The following is a 21,022-nucleotide window of genomic DNA, read 5'->3' as shown; positions in this document are numbered from 1 at the left end:
CTGAAAAGAAAAGCATAAGTGATACCATATTTATTGGAACAACAAACAAGGACTGGAATGTAAAGTTGGTTCTTCTGACATCCGTAAAGGAAAGCATTAAAAACATGTGCAGAATATCAAGGTTTGACACCCTGGATTGGCAAGGTGGGCAAGACAGAGGCCTGTGGAAAGGACTGGAAGAGGGGCCACATCAGGACCAAAACTTACTCGCAGAGGATTATGCCATCTTTTAGGCCCAGCTGAAAGTTGGTGCCAATGCTCATGCCGGTCACCTCTTCTATCCAATTGCGGAGATCTTCTTCTGCCTGATGATCATACTTGGAAGCAATCTGAAACACAAGTTAACTAACTTTAGAAGTTTCACTAAAGCACCCAAAACTGCTGCCCTCTTCTGCTTTAATTATCCATTAAGACCACAGCTGTGACCTGCAGTAAATTACACTCATCATTGGAGTTCACTGGCGAACCTAACCATTACAGCTTGAGTAACTAATAAAAGTTTTTGGTTAAGGAGGTGTCATACAAATTTTGAACAACACATGGCGGGAAGCTGGGACTGAGGGGGAGAAAATATGGATCAAGATAAAACAGATTCCCATTCGTGACACACAGGAAGTGACAGGGGCTAATAGTGTATTACAATATGGCACCAGCCACAGGAAATGTTAAAGATTAAGTCATCAGTTACCACATTCCAAAAAAGAGTGAGAGGGAGTGAGACCGGCAGGATTCTGATACATCCAACGATTTTACACAGTGTTGCGATACCTACCAGTCTAATAGTTTTGTTGCCCGGAAAGCTCTGGTGTTTCTATGCCTTCTGTTCAGCCAAATACACACTGCACCCTACACACACACACACACACACACACACACACACACACACACACCCGCGCGCGCGCGCTTTCCTTGTAATAATCACTGTACTTACACTAGAATACTGAAATTCTGCTTATGTATAGTCTGTATCATATTAGACCCCTCACAGGAAGGAAAAGCATTTGATTCACTTTTGGACCCTTAGTACCTACCCAGCATTGCATCTAACACCCAAACATTTAATAAAGTTAAAAGTTGTTAACTCTTTACTTACAGAATTCTACGATAAAGGCAACATTACCAACACAGATGCTTTACTATCATACATGCTAAAAATACCTGCTAAACACAGGTTTTGAAAGATCCCTTCATAATAAGACCATAAACCTCAATTAAAAAAATAATAATACAGTGTAAGTACTGTTAAAGATCACATGCTCAAGTTCTTATGCTATTCCTTGTCCCAGGGTCAGTCCTTATCAATCAGAGTTATTAGGGAGAAGAACACACCTGGGAAGAAGGAAAGATTATGTGTCATTTTTCTTCTCATTAGCACAGGTGAAAGTGCCAACAACACACAGGCAATGCCCAGGGGGATGGTAATCACGGTGAGCTTAGGAGTCAGCTGCAGCGTTGCTGGAAATGGAAATAACCAGTAGAACTGTTTGCCTCTGTAACACACGATTAGGTTTAATTACCGAAAGAAATGAGATGGCATGAGGACATTTTCGTCATGGAGAGGCCCTCCAAGTTCCAGTCTACCCCAGTCACAGAGGAAACCTTCCCCCTGCCCCCCACCAAGTGTGGAGGAGAGGCCTCTGCTTCACCAGAGGGCAAATGACTTCACTAAGTGCTGTGTCATTTAAGGAGACAGCAAGTCCTCACCGTGTGCACTGCTTTCCAAGTTAGAGAAATGGGTCTACACCTTTGAAGAATAACGGATAATTTATTTAAGCTGTAGATTTAGTTAACCAGCATCACAAATGGAAATTCAATGCGTTTATATTTTCATGTTAAGATAACTAACACTGTGCAGTGTTTCCTGGATCAAATTTTGGCTTGGAGGTTAGTTTACGAGAGAGCTCAGGCAAATGTTAATGTGTTAATTTCCTGCTCCCGGGACCCCCAACCCCTGAAAATCGCACATCTATTCTGACTTCCTGCCAGTCTGAGGTACAAGTACACTGGCATCTGGCTGTGTGGACAGGGAAGGAGGAGGTAGTAACACACGAAGCTTCTGCCACAGGGACACGCAGCCTCTGGTGCGCAGGAGGGAGCCATCGTTCCTGTTACGCCCCAGACAACAGTCCTGGATAATGTACCTCCTCAACACATCGAACACATCCACTTACACACGGCACCTTTAGAAAACGGATAAATAATAGATAAGAAAAATTTTAAGACGGCTATATTTTCACACTGGAGTCTTGTTCTAGGTGGCTAGAAAAAGAAATTCTCTCTACATGAATTTGGGGGTAGGGGGAAACAGAAAGGCACAGGCAAGGCAGAAAAGTAGGAAGTAGTACTCCTTAAGCATCAGCTATGAAAAGCAATATCTAAGAGTAAGTTGAATTTTTTTCAAAAGCAAAGCACTCTCAACTAGGAGATGCATTTCAATAAATCTAAAGAAACACAATATGCTAGGGTAGGAGGGGCTCTGCCTTGGCTAGAGCCTGGCTCCCCCCATCTTGAGACACCGGTTCATTCGTCTCACTTCTGAACCAGTTCCTGTCTGTACGACAGGAAGGCTGGCTGCATAAGGGCACTAGGTCTCCTCCCATTCTAAGCTGTGTGTTAAATAACTTGGTCAATCAGCAAAAATTGTAAAGAAATTCTCTTCATTTTTTCAAATGTAGAGTTGGAAGTTATGTTGGAGGAGTTTTGTCTTTCCTGAGGGGTGGTGGTTAGTGGGGGTGGTAATTCTCAACCAAACGAGACCCATTTTTATTCAACCAAAAAAAACATAAAAGCCTATTTATGTTTCCTTTGTTCAAAATGTTTCTGACAGGTTCGGTGCCGTGCCCCAAACCACAGAGTGATTACAGATCTAACATGAAATATCCGAGTAGGAACGCCAGGGAGAATTTTCATCTCCTCTGTTCACTGTTCTAATCAAGGGAATGATGAAAGAAAAATCAAGGACTGGACTCAGATGAACCCAGGTTCAAACCCTGACTCTGACTAGTTACATGTGGGGCTCTGGGTGGCTCACTGACTCAGTCTCTGAGACTTAATGTAATAGCACATGCACAGAAAAAATTCTTAAGCATGTACATGCAAAGCCAAGAGCCCAGGTGATAAACTAAAAATGAAAACTAGGTATGCTTCCACATCATATAACTATTGGTTTTGACTTAGAGTTTTCCTTTAAGTGAAGGAGCAGCAAGGATTTTTCTACCCAAATACTGCTAATAAATGAGCTTTCTGAAGTCACGTCAGCTAAATAGAATTCAAGATTTAGGAATGTGTCCTTTTTTTTTTTAAGTTCAAAATTAAAAAAGAAAAAAATTCTTCAAAATCATCTAGGGAAAAAGTCTATTTCAAGTTGTCTCTTAGCTTCTGGCCTGCAGCTCTGCTCCATACAGATACAGAAATCATAAGTTTCCTTTAAAAGTATACTAGAATACAACCCAAGCTAATATAATTATATTCTTTAACTACACAGGTTATTTTTAAATTGTTTGTTATACACATCTTTTAAAATCAAGGTACTGAGAGCAATTAAAAATAAATGTAAGCTTTGGCCAATAAACTTTATTTACTATGTTCATCTAAAAAGCCTTAATTACTGAACATCAGGCAGGAAGTAAATGCTGGTATTTCCTTCTCAGAACAAGAAAGTTAGCTTCAAAAATTACTTAATCTTATCTCATTAATACCTCATGGAAATTTCACTCCAGTCTGTTTAAAAATCATTCCTCCAAGTTGTTTATAAACATTCACTTCTTTACTATTCTTTAAGATTTATTTTATTTGACCTTCCTAAGCGGATTTCAGAATTTCTGCCTGGTGCGTTCAAATCCACAGCAGCCCCTTGTTCCTCACACGGCCCTGCCTCCTTGCCTAAACACCCACGAATTCTCTGCAGCGGGGCCTCCCAACTCTTCTCACATCAAGACACATTTGCAAATGACTTGTACGGTCACTGAGAACACCTGCTAGAGGCTTCTCGCTAAAGCTCACCAAACGCCCCCCCCACCCCAAATACAATCAAAAAGCAAAGAAATGAAGATGGAGAAAAAAGCCTCTAGGGCATCTGATGGGATTGACCATCCTCCTGCCATCCAGTGCTTCTGAGCCCAGGGCCCGTGCCCAGAGTGGCTGCGGCCTCTGCTGTCCCTGCATTCTCCTCAGAGCAGCTAAGAGCACCAGTCTGGAGTCACCCTCCAGTACAAAGGCCTTTCTTCTGGATTTCTAAAATAGCACTTGTTTATTTTTATTTATTTTTTTTAGGCCACCTGTTGAGGACCTCTTTTTTTTTAAAATAAATTTATTTATTTTATTTATTTTTGGCTGCGTTGGGTCTTCGTTGCTGTGCGTGGGCTTTCTCTAGTTGCGGTGAGCGGGGGCTCTTTGTTGCGGCGCGCGGGCTTCTCATTGCAGTGGCTTCTCTTGTTGCGGAGCACAGGCTCTAGGCGCGCGGGCTTCAGTAGTTGTGGCGCGTGGGCTTCAGTAGTTGTGGCGCACGGGCTTAGTTGCTCTGCGAGATGTGGGGTCTTCCTGGACCAGGGCTCGAACCCATGTCCCCTGCATTGGCAGGTGGACTCTCAACCACTGTGCCACCAGGGAAGTCCCACAGCACTTGTTTTAAAAAAATTAAACAGGTATAAGTATGTAGAGCACGCGTTCTCAGTGGGGGGAGGGGTGATACCGCCTCCCAAGGGAGTGAAAACCACCTTAGATATTACAATAATTTGTGACCCTCCCCAACAAACTCTGTTCCTTTGTTTTAAATTTGGTGGAGGTCGGGAGGCAATTAGGAAAATCGTCTAAAAAGACTCTTTGGGAAAGAGATGTGGAAAACAAAGTTGAGAAACACTAGACAGAGTGAAAAAGCACAGGTCTCTCTTCACCCCTCCTCCAAATCCTACTCCCTTTCCCACCTCCCCAGAAGTAAGCTCCTGTTCTGTCTGCCAAGTCTTCTTCCAGACCACATGCACATGTCTTATAGTGAATCGTGTACAGAACAGCACTAGAAAAAGATCCCCTTCAACAACACAAGCCCTGAGGGCCCAAACTTCCTAGCAGTAAAGGGAGACACTAGATCAGATAAAAGCCCACTCCTTCTGGCTGTTAAGAATTGCCCAGCCCTTCCTGGCACTGAGGTCTGAGAAGTTTCCCTCGCAGAATCCCTAAGACGGGATACTGAGTAATGAGGGAAACCGAGCTTCTAAAACATCTCCACAAACTGACCCAAACAGTGCTGTTCCACACTGTTCTATGGAGCATTTGGTCAAGACGCAATTTAGTAGAAAGATGGGGCTGTACCTGGCATGAGGCAGAGTGATGATCATATATGTACGAGAACTGTCTGACAGCCGGCTTATACCCAGGATATTGTAGAATCTGCTAAAGAATTAAGACATGTCTTTCCTCTATATTCCTTCCCACAGTACATTTTTTATCCCATCAGTCGTTAAAACCTGAAGCAGACAGACAGGTTACTGTCTCTGGTGGTTACAAGAGTGTCCCCCAAATGTCATTCGTGCCTGAACTCTCACTAGATGCCATTTTGAGCCACCAGAATAATCCAGCATTACCCCAAACTCTCCAAGTAAAATCATATTCAGTGTCAGCTTCCCTCTCTTTCAAGTGATCCTTGTGTGTCTTGGATTCTTCCTTCAACTTCTTTCTGCATTACTCCTTCCTTTTGTCCTTCATTCAAATGGCCACTTTGTAACAGGCATGGTTCAAAGGCAAAGTCTCTGTCCTAAAAGCAGACATTCTAGGGCTTCCCCAGTGGCACAGTGGTTGAGAATCTGCCTGCTAATGCAGGGGACACGGGTTCGAGCCCTGGTCTGGGAAGATCCCACATGCCGCGGAGCAACTAGGCCCGTGAGCCACAACTACTGAGCCTGAGCGTCTGGAGCCTGTGCTCCGCAACAAGAGAGGCCGCGATAGTAAGAGGCCCGCGCACCGCGATGAAGAGTGGCCCCCGCTTGCTGCAACTAGAGAAAGCCCTCGCACAGAAACGAAGACCCAACACAGCCAAAAATAAATAAATAAATAAATTTATTTAAAAAAAAAAAAGCTGACATTCTAGTGGAAAGAGACAAATATTAAATAAGGTGTGTTAAGACATTCGTCAAAAAAAGAATAAAGTAGGGTATTTAAAATAAGGGGAGACCAGAAAGACTGGGACCACCACAGACTCAGACAAGAAACGAACAGTAAATTTCCATCTGCAACATCAAGATGCCACTTCCCTTCCTTTGCTTTATGACTTGTCCTTGTTGATATCTCATGCAAGAGAATGAACAGGCTTTAACAGGGTTGACCTACCTTAAACCCTTCCCCCAACAGATCCTCCAAACATGTAAAATACCTTTGCAAATTTTTAAGTATTCACGCTGGGGATACAACAGACCAAAGATCACATGCTGTGAAGTCAAACTTCAAAAACTTCCAAAAACTGTGTTCCCAGTTCCAGAGTGACATAAGTAAGTAACTTAACCCTGGTGACCTCATTTCTTGCAAGTTGTCGCCTTCCTTCCAGGGCCATTGTGAGGAGGAAGCCCATCTCAGTGCCTGACACACCTCAGAATTAACACTTGCCATTTATATCAGCTTGAGTACGGAACTGGTATGAACCAAACCCCACTGCAACCTGTTCCCTTTACCATCTACAATTCAAAAAGAGCATTCCACCACAGACAGGCTCACCTCAGATACTGCCCGTCCCCACCGTCCATTCCCATCACCACACATCTCCACTCTCCTTCCTGCCTGTGTTTGCAAATTCTCATTCTCTTCCAGATTACTTACTGCTGGTGAAAGGGATGAAGTAACTATTTTTTTTTTAAGTGAGTTTGTCAAAAAGGAAGCAGACTCACAGACATAGAGAACTAGTAGTTATGGAGGGGGGGGCAATTTAGGGGTTGGGGGTGGGAGGTACAAACTACTGGGTGTAAGACAGGCTCAAGGATGTATTGTACAACATGGGGAATACAGCCAATATTTTGTAAAAACTGTAAGCGGAAAGGAACCTTTAAATATTGTATAAATTTTTTTAACTTTTTAAATAAATAATAATAAAAATAAAAAGTATAAAATTAAAGAAAATAAAAAAGAAGTAGCTAGTACAAATGTTCAGTCTACTATCATCAACTTTAAACACTGGATTAAAATCAGATCCTGTGGGAATGATAAATACCAAATGTAAGACAGCAGTTTCTACAGGATGAAAGAATGGGATCAGAGAGCAATTGTATTTTTAATATCTATTTTTTCTTTAAACTGGAAAAAAAATTTTTTAATTTAAAAAATTAAAAGTGGGTTTGTATTTTATGGGGAGTAGGGAGTAGGAATTCTAGAGAAAATCACTTTACATTGATGTCAAGGTAGATTGCGTGCCTTCTTCAAGTTCACTATAGAATCTGAGACTCATTCTATGGCATGAACTTACTAAATATTTGAGAGGAAATTACTATATATTCCAAAACTAGGGAAAATCACATCTGCCTGGGGTAAACCAGAGTGACGTCTAAGGGCATTTTAAATTTTGGCCCTTCTCTGAGAGGTACAGCCAGATCTTCAGATCAAGGTATCAGCATATGGCACCAGCACAAATTTTTCCCTCCAAACATGTATAGTCAAATAAATACAAAGATACTATGCCTCAACGTATGAATACTGTGAAACTGACAAGAAATGAAAGATGTTAAAATAACTTAAGAGGAGTTGGTCCAGTGCCTAAAGCGAATACTATAACTAACAAATGGTAGGAAAAATGCAGAAACAATAGAAGGTCAACTTTGTCTTCTCTATCTAGAAAATGACCATCAGACTACAAAGCTTAGAACATACATAGTTAAAGGTGGATTTTGAAAGTTGAAACTTAAACAATGAGGAAGTAATCACAGAGGCTGGATTCCCAGAAAAATCTAGACTCAGAAATAATGATTTAATAAAGATGTGCACACTGAATAGCTCACCATGTGAGAAATCTTGGCAGACAGTAGTAACAGGAACCTAGAGATGGGCCCACTCCTGCCCACTCCCACCCGAAGTCAAGGGTGTCTCCACTACAGGCTGAAGAACCCGGCTGTCACGCTCGAGTGGACTACAGAGAGAGGGTGTGCACGCGGAGGGGCAGGGCGGTCATCACCGGGAGCCAGGGTAGGTATGCGAGGCATATCCAAGAACACCTGCCTATGTCTTCTTGAGGTCAAAACAGGCTTCATTCATCTTTCTACCCCTAGAGCCCATGCCTGACCCATAGTGGGTACTCAGTAAATGATTTTTTTTATTTACCGATAGTATTACCAGACTAGGGAAATGCCACAGGTCTAAAGATCTCTCTTGTTACGGAAAGGCATCTGCATTTGAATGCTTGCTTTTTATGGGCGTCACATCGCCTAGATCTCATCTTAGATGGATCACTAGGGACATATCTGTTTTACTTTCTGATAAAAGCCCCTTATGTCTATGGCACTCCTGAAGTCCAGTTTCGTAACCCTAGAAGTAGGGCCTGGTCAGAAGGAACAACCATGCCCACTGTGCTGATCTACGTCAAGGGAGGAGGAGCTCCCAGGGATGTGTACCCAGAGGCTTAGATTTACATCTGTGCTCTTCTGTTCTGGTAGCTAACAATTTGAAACTACTGGGCATACTTAATAAACTAATAAAAAATAAATTGGGAACAGTTAAAAAGAAACAAAATTCAGATTCAGAAAGATCCTAGCTTAATAAACAAATTCTTCAAGATACATGTAAAATCCTGTCCAAAGTTCTAGAACTAACTAGTAATGCTTACTCAGTGAGCCTAAAAAAGCTAACGCTATCTTGGTCTGCACAGGTCTACAATTATTTATAAAATACTACTGCTCATCTTATTTGTTCGATGGAAACAGCCTCATGAGGTAATCAAGGAAGGGATTATTTAAGTGAAACAGGTGTGCGAGGAGTATGTGAACTATAAAATCTTAGGCAATTAGTCACCTCTAGACTCAGAAATCAACTTGCCAAAGCAAGGACTGGAATCCTCCTTCGAACCACCTCACCAGGTGATGACATTGATCAAAACAGAATGAGTTAGTGCTTTGTAGTCAAACAAAGGAGCTAGTTAATAATCCCACTGACCCTGGTAGTCAATTCTGTGGGCCACACTCTAAAAGGGGACATTTACAAACTGGCATCAGTTTTGAGAAGGAGCAAACTGGGTGGAGAAAAGATTAGGAGAATCATACACAGCCTATCGTGAGAGACTGGTCAGCCAGGAATGGCTACATATGGCCTAGAAGGGACTTTGGGGGCAGGAGAAACAGCTTAGTACCATCTAACTATTTAGCTGGAAGTCATACAGAAATTCTGAATGCCACACATAGGGCAGACCACGGATAAAAACGCAGAAATCCTAGGGAGCCAACCAGAGAGGCACACAGGAGTGGAGAGAGCACGTGCGCCAATGCAGCAACGGTGGGAAGGAGACCCATGAGAAAGCTTGCTGGAGGACATCCTCTCACTCGGGAAGGAAGCCGGCTGGGTCTTGAATTTTATGTCACTGTAGAGATCTTGCTGAAAGGGGATCTTAACAAAAGCCCCCAGAGATAAAGGAAAACAGAGATGCTCTTCAAGTTTTTGTTTGCTTAGCCTCACCTCTAGAATATTTAAGGGTCTACACCTCACTCATCACAGTATTTGCAGGTATCCAGATTTTTTGCTGCTCTCCAGGTTTTCAACACTTGTCTCCTCAGCAGGACTCTAGATGCCTCCTAAATAATCTGAGTTGGGCATGTGAATAGCACTGAAAAATCTTCCTTTCTTTTTCCATAATTACAAGGAATATCATGGCAGTAGCTTTTTTGTAGCTACTTTTTTGTAGGGAATGTCTATTCATTCCTCATCGATTACTTGGCAAGTCTGCTTCATAGGATGAGTCTCGGAGTCCATTATGACCTGAGGAAGAAGGCATGAAATCCACCCCCACTGTCCCAAGTGTCAGCCGTAAACTCGTCTCTCTGGAACTGGGAAACCCTTTCCGCTCCCAGACCACTGACCACATTCATCCAAGTGTTCCCAGCTGCCTACCCCAGAACAGAGTCAAAACACACATTGTCCCCTGACTGAACTACTGATGAGACGAGGGTGGAAAGGAGGCCAAGGAGGAACAGATCCCAGCATCTCAGTCAGCTTTCAGTACATCTGGAGCTCCTCTTGGGGATCCTCTTCTGCTTACTACAGCTGAGTCTGCCCACTGGAGAGATGGCTTTATCCAACCAGCGAAGAACAGAGTTGAAACACCTCCTTTTAAATGTAGGATAGATGCTGGTTAGAGAGATTTCACGGGAGTCTTACAGAGGTATTAACTGTGCTAGATATCACTGCCGTTTTCTCCCCAATGAAAACTAGAGGGTGTGAAATTTCAGTGAGGTCCATGGCACTCTCCACATCTCAACAGTAAAAACTAACTCCACATTTTACCTGATTGTAATGTCATCTGAGAGCACAGAAACGCGGGGAGGAAGTGAGTTCCTCTGGAAGCACCGCACCCTCCATCAGAGTGCTGCACCGCAACACCAAGGTCCCCTGGACATTGTGTCATGAAGGCTTGCTAGGGGACACCCAAGCACAAAGAACAAAATAAGCCCAGCTTCGCATCCTTTCCAGGTCATGGGCCGAGGGACTGAGGAGAGAGCAGTACCCAGGCTGCAAAGGGGCCCCAGCAGGACTCAGCGGAGAGAAGCAACTGAATCAACAGTGTATTCCACGAGCAGGCCTTGGCCTGGACCCTCTCCTCTTCCTCCTGGCTGCATACGCCATCATACATCAGTGGTTCCAGGAGAAGAGGAACACAGCACTTGCAACAGAAAAGGGGATGTCTTATCCACCTCAGTTCTGTTTTCCTGGTCCTTTTCCTTTTCCTTTCCCAGCTTTTCATGGCCAAGAAGCTTCTTTGCTGCTTTGCTCCCACCCACCATGTGTACTGAGCCCTTCCTTTATTTGGTCCATCAGTGGGCACAGACTACCCCCTATCTTGTCTGAAACAAGCGCATCTTTGAACCTGCTGCCAGCCTCAAACACTGTCCTGTTTCTCTTTTATTTCAATACAAACCTCTCCATTTCCTCACTTAGTACTCCTTCCTAACCCCCACCGGAAATTTGCTCTACTGAAAACGATCTCTTAAAAGGTCACCAGTGATCTCTCTGTGGCCAAGTCCAGTGGCCTGTTTCCTCTTCCTGGCCTCTCTGCAGCACTCCTGCGGCCCCCTCCCGTCTCTCTTCCCGCTGGCTTCTTGTTAAAGGACCTGGAGCTTCCCTCTCTGGTCTGCCTTCTCCTCCTCCCCTGAAAGATGCCGATTCCCCGAGTTTTGGCCTCAAATTAAAATGGTTAGGGGCGTGGTCTCTGGAAAGTGAATGCTCTGTTTAGAATTCCATCTCCACCATGCCTCAGTTTCCTCAGCAGTAAATCAGAGATCATTAATAGCGCTTCCATCAGAAGGTGCTGAGAAGAATCAATGACTTAATTTACATAAATCTTAAGAACTCAATAAATGTCCACCCCTAACCTTCTATCTACACTTTGCTGGCCACTTCTGTCCAGATACTAGAAAGATTTCCTCTTTCAAATCCAATATACCATAAAAACCACTTACTTGATACTACTATTTGATAGCTATTTTGATAAGAGATCATTTTGATGCTGTCTGAGCTTTCTATTTAAAAAATTATCTCATCACATAATTTATAAGAGATGCCCTCGCCCCATTCTTTGGCCTCATCTCATTGCCAACTCCCACTTGAGTCTGGTGGGGGTGACAGATGGCGTAGGGGTCACAAATGTCACTGACTCAAGACTTGAAAATAAAGAACTAAAGCAAGTGACTTGAATTTTGACAAGGCTGCTTTGATAATTTTATTTGTTCTTAACATCAAGAGGAGATCTTCCTTCTCTTCTGAACCATTGGTGGGAACTATACAACTGTTTAGACAGCAAGTTGGTAATACCTATAAACACATTTAAATGTTAGGTCAAAACTTACACACTTTTCCACACAAGTACTTTTTAAGGCAATATCCACCAGTAGGGAAGTAATGAATAAATGCATAGCGGAAATCCACACAATAAACTATAATTCACTTTCTAAAATGTTAAAATGATATTTAAAGCTGTACAAGCAGTTGGGTGGGGCTAAGGGATGCAGGATACTTTCACTTCTTTACTTTTATATTTTGGTACAGTTTGCATTCTTCTTGACAAATATTTCATTCACAAAATAAGGATCAAAAAAGAGAAGAGGTTCTCATAGGCAAGGAAGGTGGCATCCCAAGGTAGATGCATCATCTTCATGCAGAGATGACTTGTCCGTGGTCATGGGCTCAGCAGGGATTCAGACCCAGGTCTGGCTCCAAAGTCTAAGGCTTTTCCACCACTGGACGTTCTCCCTCTCCCACCCCTCTAACCAAACTGAGATAGGAACTCTAAGCTATACACAGAGAACATAGCACGGGCAACTACACCGCTTGCAGACAGAGGACCAAGAACCAGGAACAGGGTGATGGCTTAGACACTGTGGCTTAACATAAAGTCCTTCCAACTCATGGAGAAATGAGAGTGCAACCAAAAGTAACCACCACCACCATCGCTGTAGCAGATCCATACACCGTGAACTTGCTGCGGCTTTGATTCAAACCAGCCCCGGAATCTGTAGTCTCAAAGGGCGTTGCCAGCATGGTTCAAAAGTTCACAGTAAGAGATTTGGCAGAGATGCCTCAGACTTTAATTCTTCCCCTGGCCCCTATAAAAACTAGCTTCCTACCGCATGCATGTTTTAGAAAATGCTGTAAGACCGACTGCAGAAGAGGATGTCAATAGCAGAGTTGTCACTGAAAGGAGAAAAAGAAAATGGAAAAACGAAGCCCAGAGAGGAAGAAATTTAGGAACGAAAGCCTGGCTGGCAAAGCCCACGCCTGTGTGTGTGTGGCCGAGGTGAGGTTGGGGGATGGGGGTTTATTCAACATCCAGGCCTCTGAAGAAAGGGAAAAGAAGAGACAAATGCATGTCCGTTCAGGGGGAGAGATCTGGCTGTGTGCGGACTCTGAAGAGCAGCCCTAAGGTTCCAGCTCAGCTGCTAAGGGCTAAGGACTCCAACAAGCTCAAAATATGCTATTAAATATAAGTATAATTTCTATACTCGATTAGAAGTATGAATGCTGTTGCTATTTTTGCATCCAAAGTAGAATCACATGTTTGAATTATGAGAGACTCACTACACATGGTATTGATTATTTTCTCTATTTCCTCCCACGTGAAACGAAAGGAAGGAGGGAAAACTGCAATGATAAAGCACTCTCTCTATCCATTTGTAGAGCCTTCTGCAGCACTAAGCAGGCAGAGAGGCTTGAGATAATGAAGAAAGATTAGTGTGCAAACATTTGAGAAGGGGAGAGAAGAAACAACAGTGATATCATAGCCAGCATGCCTAGCCACCACTCAGCAGCTAGGATCCCCTAGAAAATGTGTGGGGGAAGAGAGGAAAAGGGCCATAAATGCCTAGCTTATGACTTGCCCAGAAGAGTCCTTCCCAGCCCAGAGGGCCTTCTCTTTTCTCTGCACTCACATCCCTAATTCCTGGCCTTCCCACAGTAGATGTGCCCGCCCAACAGTGCCCGGGCTCACACCCTGAAGCTTCCTGGTCCTGGGAGGAAGGAAGATGTTGAAGAGGTCCCCTCCCCTACCACCCGGGGGAAAGCTAGGAATTAGGCTTCTCTACTCATGGACTTGCTTCACACAGGTCTAGGTAGATCCTTCCAAAGACCATTTAAAACTGAAGGCCTCCAGTGACAACACTACAAGGTAAATATGTTTATCAGTCCACTGTGGAGGAATACGAGCCCTGTCTGAACCAAGAAATGAAAGATGTGTCTTGTCTAACAGAAATCGACTTCTTAGGAAGAAAAACCCAAGTAATGGCACGCCCAGAAAACAAGGCCTCTAGCTCTACACAGAAGTCCGTGGCCCTGTGGGCAATGTGGACAGAGTGAGAACAGGGAGAGAGACCCCGGGATTTCACTGCAGTAGTGCATCACAGGCTGCCGGGGGAGGAGGCCTAGACCAGGACTCTGGGGGCAGATCACAGTCCTGACACAGAAGCGAAATCGAGAGGTACTGCTTGGCTCTGTGGTCCCCTATTTGCCAGAAGCCTCATTCAGATACAAACACATTCGTGCCTGAATGTCCAAGTCCTGGCGATAATCTCAAAATCTAGAAGATAAATCAGGAGAACACGGGACCAAACCTACCTAGCAGAGCAAAATGGAACAATTGCTAACATTTACATAATGTGTACTTTTGGTTCTAGGCATTATTTGAAACACGTTACGTGGATTGTCTATCTTGCTTATTTCTCCCCAAAACCCTATAGAGGTAGGTACTAGCATATCCTCATTTTACAGATGAGACACAGACAGGTTATTTGCCCAAAGTCACAGGGTAAGAGGCAGAACCAAGATTACAACCCAGTCAGTCTCCAAGGCCACCAGGTTCTACTTTCTCACTGAGAGGAACCTAGAGGGGACCTACCCAACATCTTCAAGTTCACAAAGATTCCCATGGTCATGTTTTCATAAAATGTGCAAAATTCTTTTGTACTTTTTGTAATGATAAACCCTAAACTATATAAGCTTCAGGCCCCACAAACAGTGTGGATCAACCCCAGGCTCAAAAAACCCTTAACAAAAACTTGAGCACAAGTACATATGAATAATAGCTAAGAGCCCACCATGGCTACGAGTTCAGAGTTAAGGAAAGCCAATGCAAGTGGTATACGCTATAGAAGGCTAATGCCTAGAAGAAAATGAAACTTGTGGAAAATTCTAAGAACAAGCTCCTTTCCACCACCTAGTCATACTGAGATGAGAAATAAACATTTCCTCTCTCTCTTAGATATAATGGTCATAATTGGCTGAAAAACCAAAACCATCCAATTGTGCTTCTTCTTCTTCTTTTTTTAAATTTTTTTTAATGTAACAGATAACATTAACTGTGGTTCCCGATATACTGTTAAGTGAAAAGAAGACACTCACTAACCTCATGATTCCACCTGGAAGGGGAAAAGGCATAGGGAAATAGAGGATATGCCTCTGCTTGATGATGGTAGCAGCAAGGTCTTCATTGTCAAGCTTATTTTTGGAATCTTTAAGAACAGAGGCAGACAAAGGAAAGAGTGTAAATAGCTGTAGATCACAGGATAGCGAGCTTGATAATGATCTCCATTACTATTCCAGAGTAAATAAGTCTGAGTATTTTTAAAGAGGTAGCATGGTACCTCTTCTCAATTCAGCAAACTATTTCTTTAACTGTTTTGGTCAAGACAGGAAAACAAACCAAAAAAGCAGGCAAACCACAATGGCACATCAGAAGGGGCCTCTACTGTTCTTCCCTAATCTGGGAGTCTAAGAAAGAACTTCAGCAACAAAGAAGGAATTATCTTACTGATAAGTTTTCAGTGTAATATTAACTAATAAAAGACATTGCTCAAGAAAAGCAAACTATAAAAATCACCATGTCCTTCAAAAACATCACACTTGCACCACAGAATTCCTTTACACAGACTTGTCAAACATGGTTACTTTCCAGTTTCTAGAGATGGTAAAATCTATTCCTGATGGGTAAATTAATGAAATCAGCAAATATTTATTGGGCATCTACTATGTGCCAGGTTATATTCTAAAATATAGATCTTGATATATCTCATCAGTGAATAAGATGGAGATCTTATCGCTGGTGGAAAGAAACAATAAACAAAAAGTTCTGAATTAAAAACCTATTTCTGGGGACTTCCCTGGCAGTCCAGTGGTTAAGACTTCCTTCATCTTCCAATGCAGGAGGTGCGGGTTCGATCCCTGGTCAGGGAACTAAGATACCAAATGCCTTGCAGCCAAAAAACAAAAACTAAAACAGAAGCAGGGACTTCCCTGGTGGCGCAGTGGTTAAGAATCCTCCTGCCAATGCAGGCGACACAGGTTCAAGCCCTGGTCTGAGAAGATCCCACATGCCGCAGAGCAACTAAGCCCATGCACCACAACTACTGAGCCTGTGCTCTACAGCCCGCGAGCCACAACTACTGAGCCTGCACGCCTAGAGCTGGTGCTCCACAACAAGAGAAGCCACTGCAATGAGAAGCCTGCGCACCACAATGAAGAGTAGCCGCCCCCGCCCCCCCCCCCGCCCGCCGTTCGCCACAACTAGAGAAGACCCAACGCAGCCAAAAATAAATTACTTAATTTTTAAAAAAGCAATGTTGTAACAAATTCAATAAAGACTATACAAATGGTCCACATGAAAAAAAAATCTTAAAAAACCTATTTCTGAACTGTAAAGTTAAAAAAAAAAAAGCTAAAGCTAAACCCATCAATACATTTTTACCATGATTCTGTTCCTCTAGCAGAAAACAAGGCAGACCACCTTCGGACACAGTTTACAACAGGAGTCCACAGACACCCTGGGGTTACTCTGATCCGCAGAGCAAACCAGTTGTCCAAGTGGCACTGGGCTGGTAGGCCGGCATGGCCTCATGGGACATTTGGTCCTATTTAATTATTACTATATGATTGTTTAACTTACTCTTCAATGACTTACAATTTCAGTAATAAGCCTTCCAAAATGGTTTTTATCTGTTGAGGGATACCATTTTGAAACCAAGATTCTGTGAGAAGCTACTTTGCTCAAATCAGACACTCCCTGGGAGCAGAAACTGTTAGAATGTGCATTCCAATTCCATTCTTCTTAGTATCTCAGTTAGACTCCTCCCAAGAAACATGCCCAGGTAAGATCATTTCAGCTCCACCCACTCCCGCCCCGCAACTAATTTCCTCCACGTTCCCTGAGACCCGTAAGAAAGCTCCCGGCACCATGTGCTCTAAGACTGGTGAGGGTATGCTTCACTGCATCCTCAGCTCTACAAGAAAGTACCCGACTCCAACATCTTGTTCAGAGCCAAGTGTCAGGAAACGCTGTGCTTCCTTTTGGGACCTGTCATGTTTCCATGGCTTATAAGGCACAGAGGTATTTACCTTTGGTCCCCAAGATGCAGTCAAGGGCCTGGCGTAACCTGTGTGATACACGTAAGACCTTACTACTTTACGAGTGTTTCCATCCCTCACTGAACTATCTACACCAGTTTCTATATTCCGGACCTTCTACTCCATTGTAGTCTTGGTAGATTGCAAGTTATGATCCTTTTCTTGTCATTAGAGACATACTGATTATATCACAGGCTGAAGGATTCTACTTTTTTTTAGGCTCTTTTCAAACATCTTCTTGCCTATTAAAAAAAAGTAAGTCTGTATGTTCTACCAGGTATTATTATCTTATCAAACAAGTATCTTAAATTTACTGACTTTTCCCTGAAATTTTACTAATTAAAACTATCTAAGATCAAATACTTCCTCAATTCAAATATAAAAAGACCAAAGGCTTTTTTAATAGAAATGGAATACTTAAAGAGGCAGTGACATACAAGTCTAAGAAATATAATACCAATACTAGCTTTCTATTACTAAGAACTAATAGCCACAACATAGTCATTGAGTACTTACTGCAAGCCAGACAAATCTCAACAATGCAGAGTTTAGAGGTGGTAACTATCACTTCCCCCATTTTACTGATTAGGAAACTAGGACAGAAATACCAAATAATTTGCCCAACATCATTCAAGGCAGTAAGTGGCAGAAGGGGGATTAGAACCCACATCTGCATCACTCCAAGGTCCATTCCACACTATCTCCCCCCACTTTGTTAATGAGGTTTTAAGAAAAAAATTAATATTTAAGCAACATATCAGTTATGCAATACATAAAGAAAAAGCAGGAAGAAATCAAAAGGTGTGCAAACCAAGCAATGACAAAGATCATGTTCCATAGACCCACTCAATCAGGTGGTTCTGAGCCCTCAATTGAAATGCAGTATCTCATACAAAGGACTAGCAAACATGGATATTTGATTTCCAAGCCTAGAAGAGATTAAAACAGCATTAAATGAATAATCATGAGGCCAGGAACTGACAGGTGAACAGCAAAAATAGCGGGGAGGAGGGTGGACAATAGTGACATCTAGCAGAACATCCCTAAGTACCTCACTAAACTAAGATATCACTCTTAGAGTTAAAATTCTTAGAATATTCTAAGAATTTAGAATTCTGTGATCTTGAGCAAATCCCATCTTTCTGAGCTTCAGCATCCTGATCTGTAAATGATGTTGGATAATCCCAGGAATCCTACCCACCTCAGAGGGCTGCTCTACTGCTGAGATCATCAAAAGACTTCCTATGGGGCTTCACTGGTGGCGCAGTGGTTGAGAATCCGCCTGCCAAAGCAGAGGACACGGGTTCAAGCCCTGGTCGGGGAAGATCCCACATGCCGCGGAGCAACTAAGCCGGTGCGCCTCAGCTACTGAGCCTGCGCTCTAGAGCCCGCAAGCCACAACTACTGAAGACGGCGAGCCTAGAGCTGTGCCCGCAACAAGAGAAGCCACCGCAATGAGAAGCCCGCGCACCGCAACGAAGAGTAGCCCCCGCTCGCCACAACTAGAGAAAGCGCGCACAGCAACGAAGACCCAATGCAGCCAAAAATAAATAAATAAATAAATAAATAAATATATATATATATATATATATATATATATATATATAAGACTTCCTATGAAAGAATACTGTATGAAAGGGCCATATAAATGAAAGGGGTTATTTAGGATGGTTTGATGCTTAAAGGGATAAACTCACAGTTATATAAACGTAAAGTTTAACTTTCCAAAGGTTCTGAAAGCTGAGGTTTTACTATTTTTAAAAACGTATAATAATTACAATGATCTAGCCTCAGTCCACGCATTTCCTTCAGTCTGCTCAATGATAAGTAGGCAAAGGGCAGAAGTTGCTTCATTAGTCAGCCAAAAGAAATTAACATGGATATTAACGTCCAAGAAAAGTAAGTCTCTAGAAGGACTGCCAAAGTTATCAGTACCTCATTTACAATGCAAAAGGTAGAGACTCAACTGTTGCCAGCCAAGAATCACAAGGGCGAATTAAAATTAATGTGCACAAGTCAGGCCAGGGTATCACATCCAGCAGTTTGGACATGCTGAGTCCTCTGAAAGGATTCCTAAAGCTCCGCTTGCAAACCTTGGAAAGAACGGAACAATATTCTGCAAGTTTTCAATTGGTGGGGTTTGTAATCAATCATACACAAACCACTCACTTTTCTGTTCTTTACAAAAATGTTCAGAAAATCGTTTTCTAAAATGGGCAACAGACTTGACAAGGTAAAAAATCTAAATTTCAATTCTGGATACATAGACTAAAATAAACTCCTTGCTTCAGAGATTGTTTAGAACTTATTAACAACTGAATTACAATATGATCTGGAGACTATATAACGGGGTGAGAAGAGCCACAATTCTCCCTTGGGGTGTGACAATGGTGCGCTTCATGGACTCTACATAATTCACTCCACAGTGCGTACACCCCCAACGCTGGGATGTTACAACTCTGACAATGCCAGTGAATTCTACAAGCGGTAGGACGGTGCGGTGGCAATCCTGACATGCTTCGGCTCCCGGGAGGTTAATGGGAATTAAACCACAGCAGCCCTCCTTTGTGGCGCTTTGGCCAGAACAGCAGAAAGGAGACAATGAGCGTTCTGTGCGCAGTTCCGCGCCGATTGGCTGCTCTCTCCCCCCAGAAACCCCTGATGTCATGGGCTTGGAATGCAGGGAGGGAGGAAGGAAGGAGAGGATTTGGGGAGGGGGACGCCTCTCATCTCTTTCCCAGACCGAAAGTACTAAAGATAAACCCAACGCATTCTTATGCTGGGCAAAGTGGCAGAACCGAGGTTACCAAAGCCCAATCACTCCAAACTACAGCCCGCCTCAGCAAATAAACCCTAAACAAAAGCAACCCACGAAGATTTCCTTGATATCGTTGAAGTCTAACGTACTACAAACTTCTCAGTGTTCTATAAAAATAAATCTCAAGTCTACAGCAGATATTCCCAAAACGGCGCACTCAGGCTTTGTCTCCGCTTCCCGCAGAAGCAGCAGCAATTGGCACCGATATTCGACAACCGTGAAGGGTTCTGGACGGCTCCCGTTCTTCCGGTGGTCCCAGAGGTCCGTGCGTGGGATGCTCAGCGGTCTCCCACCCGGGAAGAGGCGAGGAACAATGGGGGACCCAGTTTGGCCACGTAACCGCCTAACTTTACTCACACACTTGAATTCGGCTTGGGGTTTGGAGTAAGAAAAGGTTCAGGGTTGGCCAGGAGCCCGGGCCGGAGCGGGTGGCGGAGGCTGCTCGCTGGGTCCCCAGCCGCGCGGACTGACCCCACCTAAGGGCGAATGACCACGCAGGAGCGCCCCCTTCCCGGAAGGGTGCGTCCTGCAGCCGCAGACCCGCTCCTGGAGCCGAAGGCAGGCGCTGCGGGATTCCAGGAGCCCGGGAACCCACCGCCCGCCGCCAGTCCCGGCCCGCGGCGCTGGAACAAAGCCAGAAGAGAGCCCGGGAGCCGGCGCTTGGAGCCGGGGACAGGTCGGGGACGCGCGGCGACTCTCGCGCCGCCCCGACATCTCCTCTCCGCGAAGCCCGCCATAGACAAGGCGCACTGGGCGAAGCGCGGCCCACGCCACCCCCGTCCCAGGGTCCCCTGGGCGGCGCCCTGCATCCCACCTCTGGCCCCGGGGTCCTGCCCCACCCTTGCCCAGGCGTACCTTGTTCTTGACTTCGGCCGAGAGCCCATAGGAAGGGCCCTTGTTGAAGTGGGTCATGATGATTCGGTCGGCGGGAAGAGGCTGAGCTCTGGTCCGGGGGTTTCTCGCACTCGGCTTCCCCGCTCCTGGCCCCGAGGAGTGGCCGCACCACAAGATGCTCGGAGCTCGCTCCCCTGGGCGGCGCAGGAATCGCCCGGACTCGGCGGCGGGACGCGGGCGGTGCCTCGGCTACTCACTCGGACGAGGTCCCGCAGAGCCTCCCGGCCAGCTCCGCAATCCCGCACGAAC

At 44.2% G+C, this 21,022-nt stretch overlaps 1 protein-coding gene and 1 long non-coding RNA gene across 2 annotated transcripts in view; both read right to left on the bottom strand.

Annotated features, from left to right (window-relative positions):
* The window catches only part of CNN3 (calponin 3), a 26,924-nt gene extending 5,902 nt beyond the window's left edge, over positions 1-21,022 (bottom strand). The window contains exons 1-2 of the mRNA XM_082478123.1: positions 20,735-21,022; positions 208-329 (exon numbers count right to left, since the gene is read on the bottom strand). Coding sequence (XP_082334249.1) covers positions 208-329; positions 20,735-20,791 — 179 coding nt within the window. The 5' untranslated portion in view covers positions 20,792-21,022. The remainder of the gene's footprint in view (positions 1-207; positions 330-20,734) is intronic.
* Positions 336-20,227, bottom strand: LOC309636557. Its single transcript, XR_014250071.1, has 3 exons — positions 18,263-20,227; positions 877-15,173; positions 336-846 (listed from the first exon to the last, which is right to left on the bottom strand). It is a non-coding gene; the product is annotated as an uncharacterized lncRNA (long non-coding RNA).

The sequence above is a fragment of the Balaenoptera physalus genome (genome assembly GCF_965194825.1).
Source record: "Balaenoptera physalus genome assembly, chromosome: 1".
Taxonomy (NCBI): domain Eukaryota; kingdom Metazoa; phylum Chordata; class Mammalia; order Artiodactyla; family Balaenopteridae; genus Balaenoptera; species Balaenoptera physalus.
Note: the sequence above shows the minus strand (reverse complement) of the source record. Positions and strands in the feature narration are given on the sequence as shown.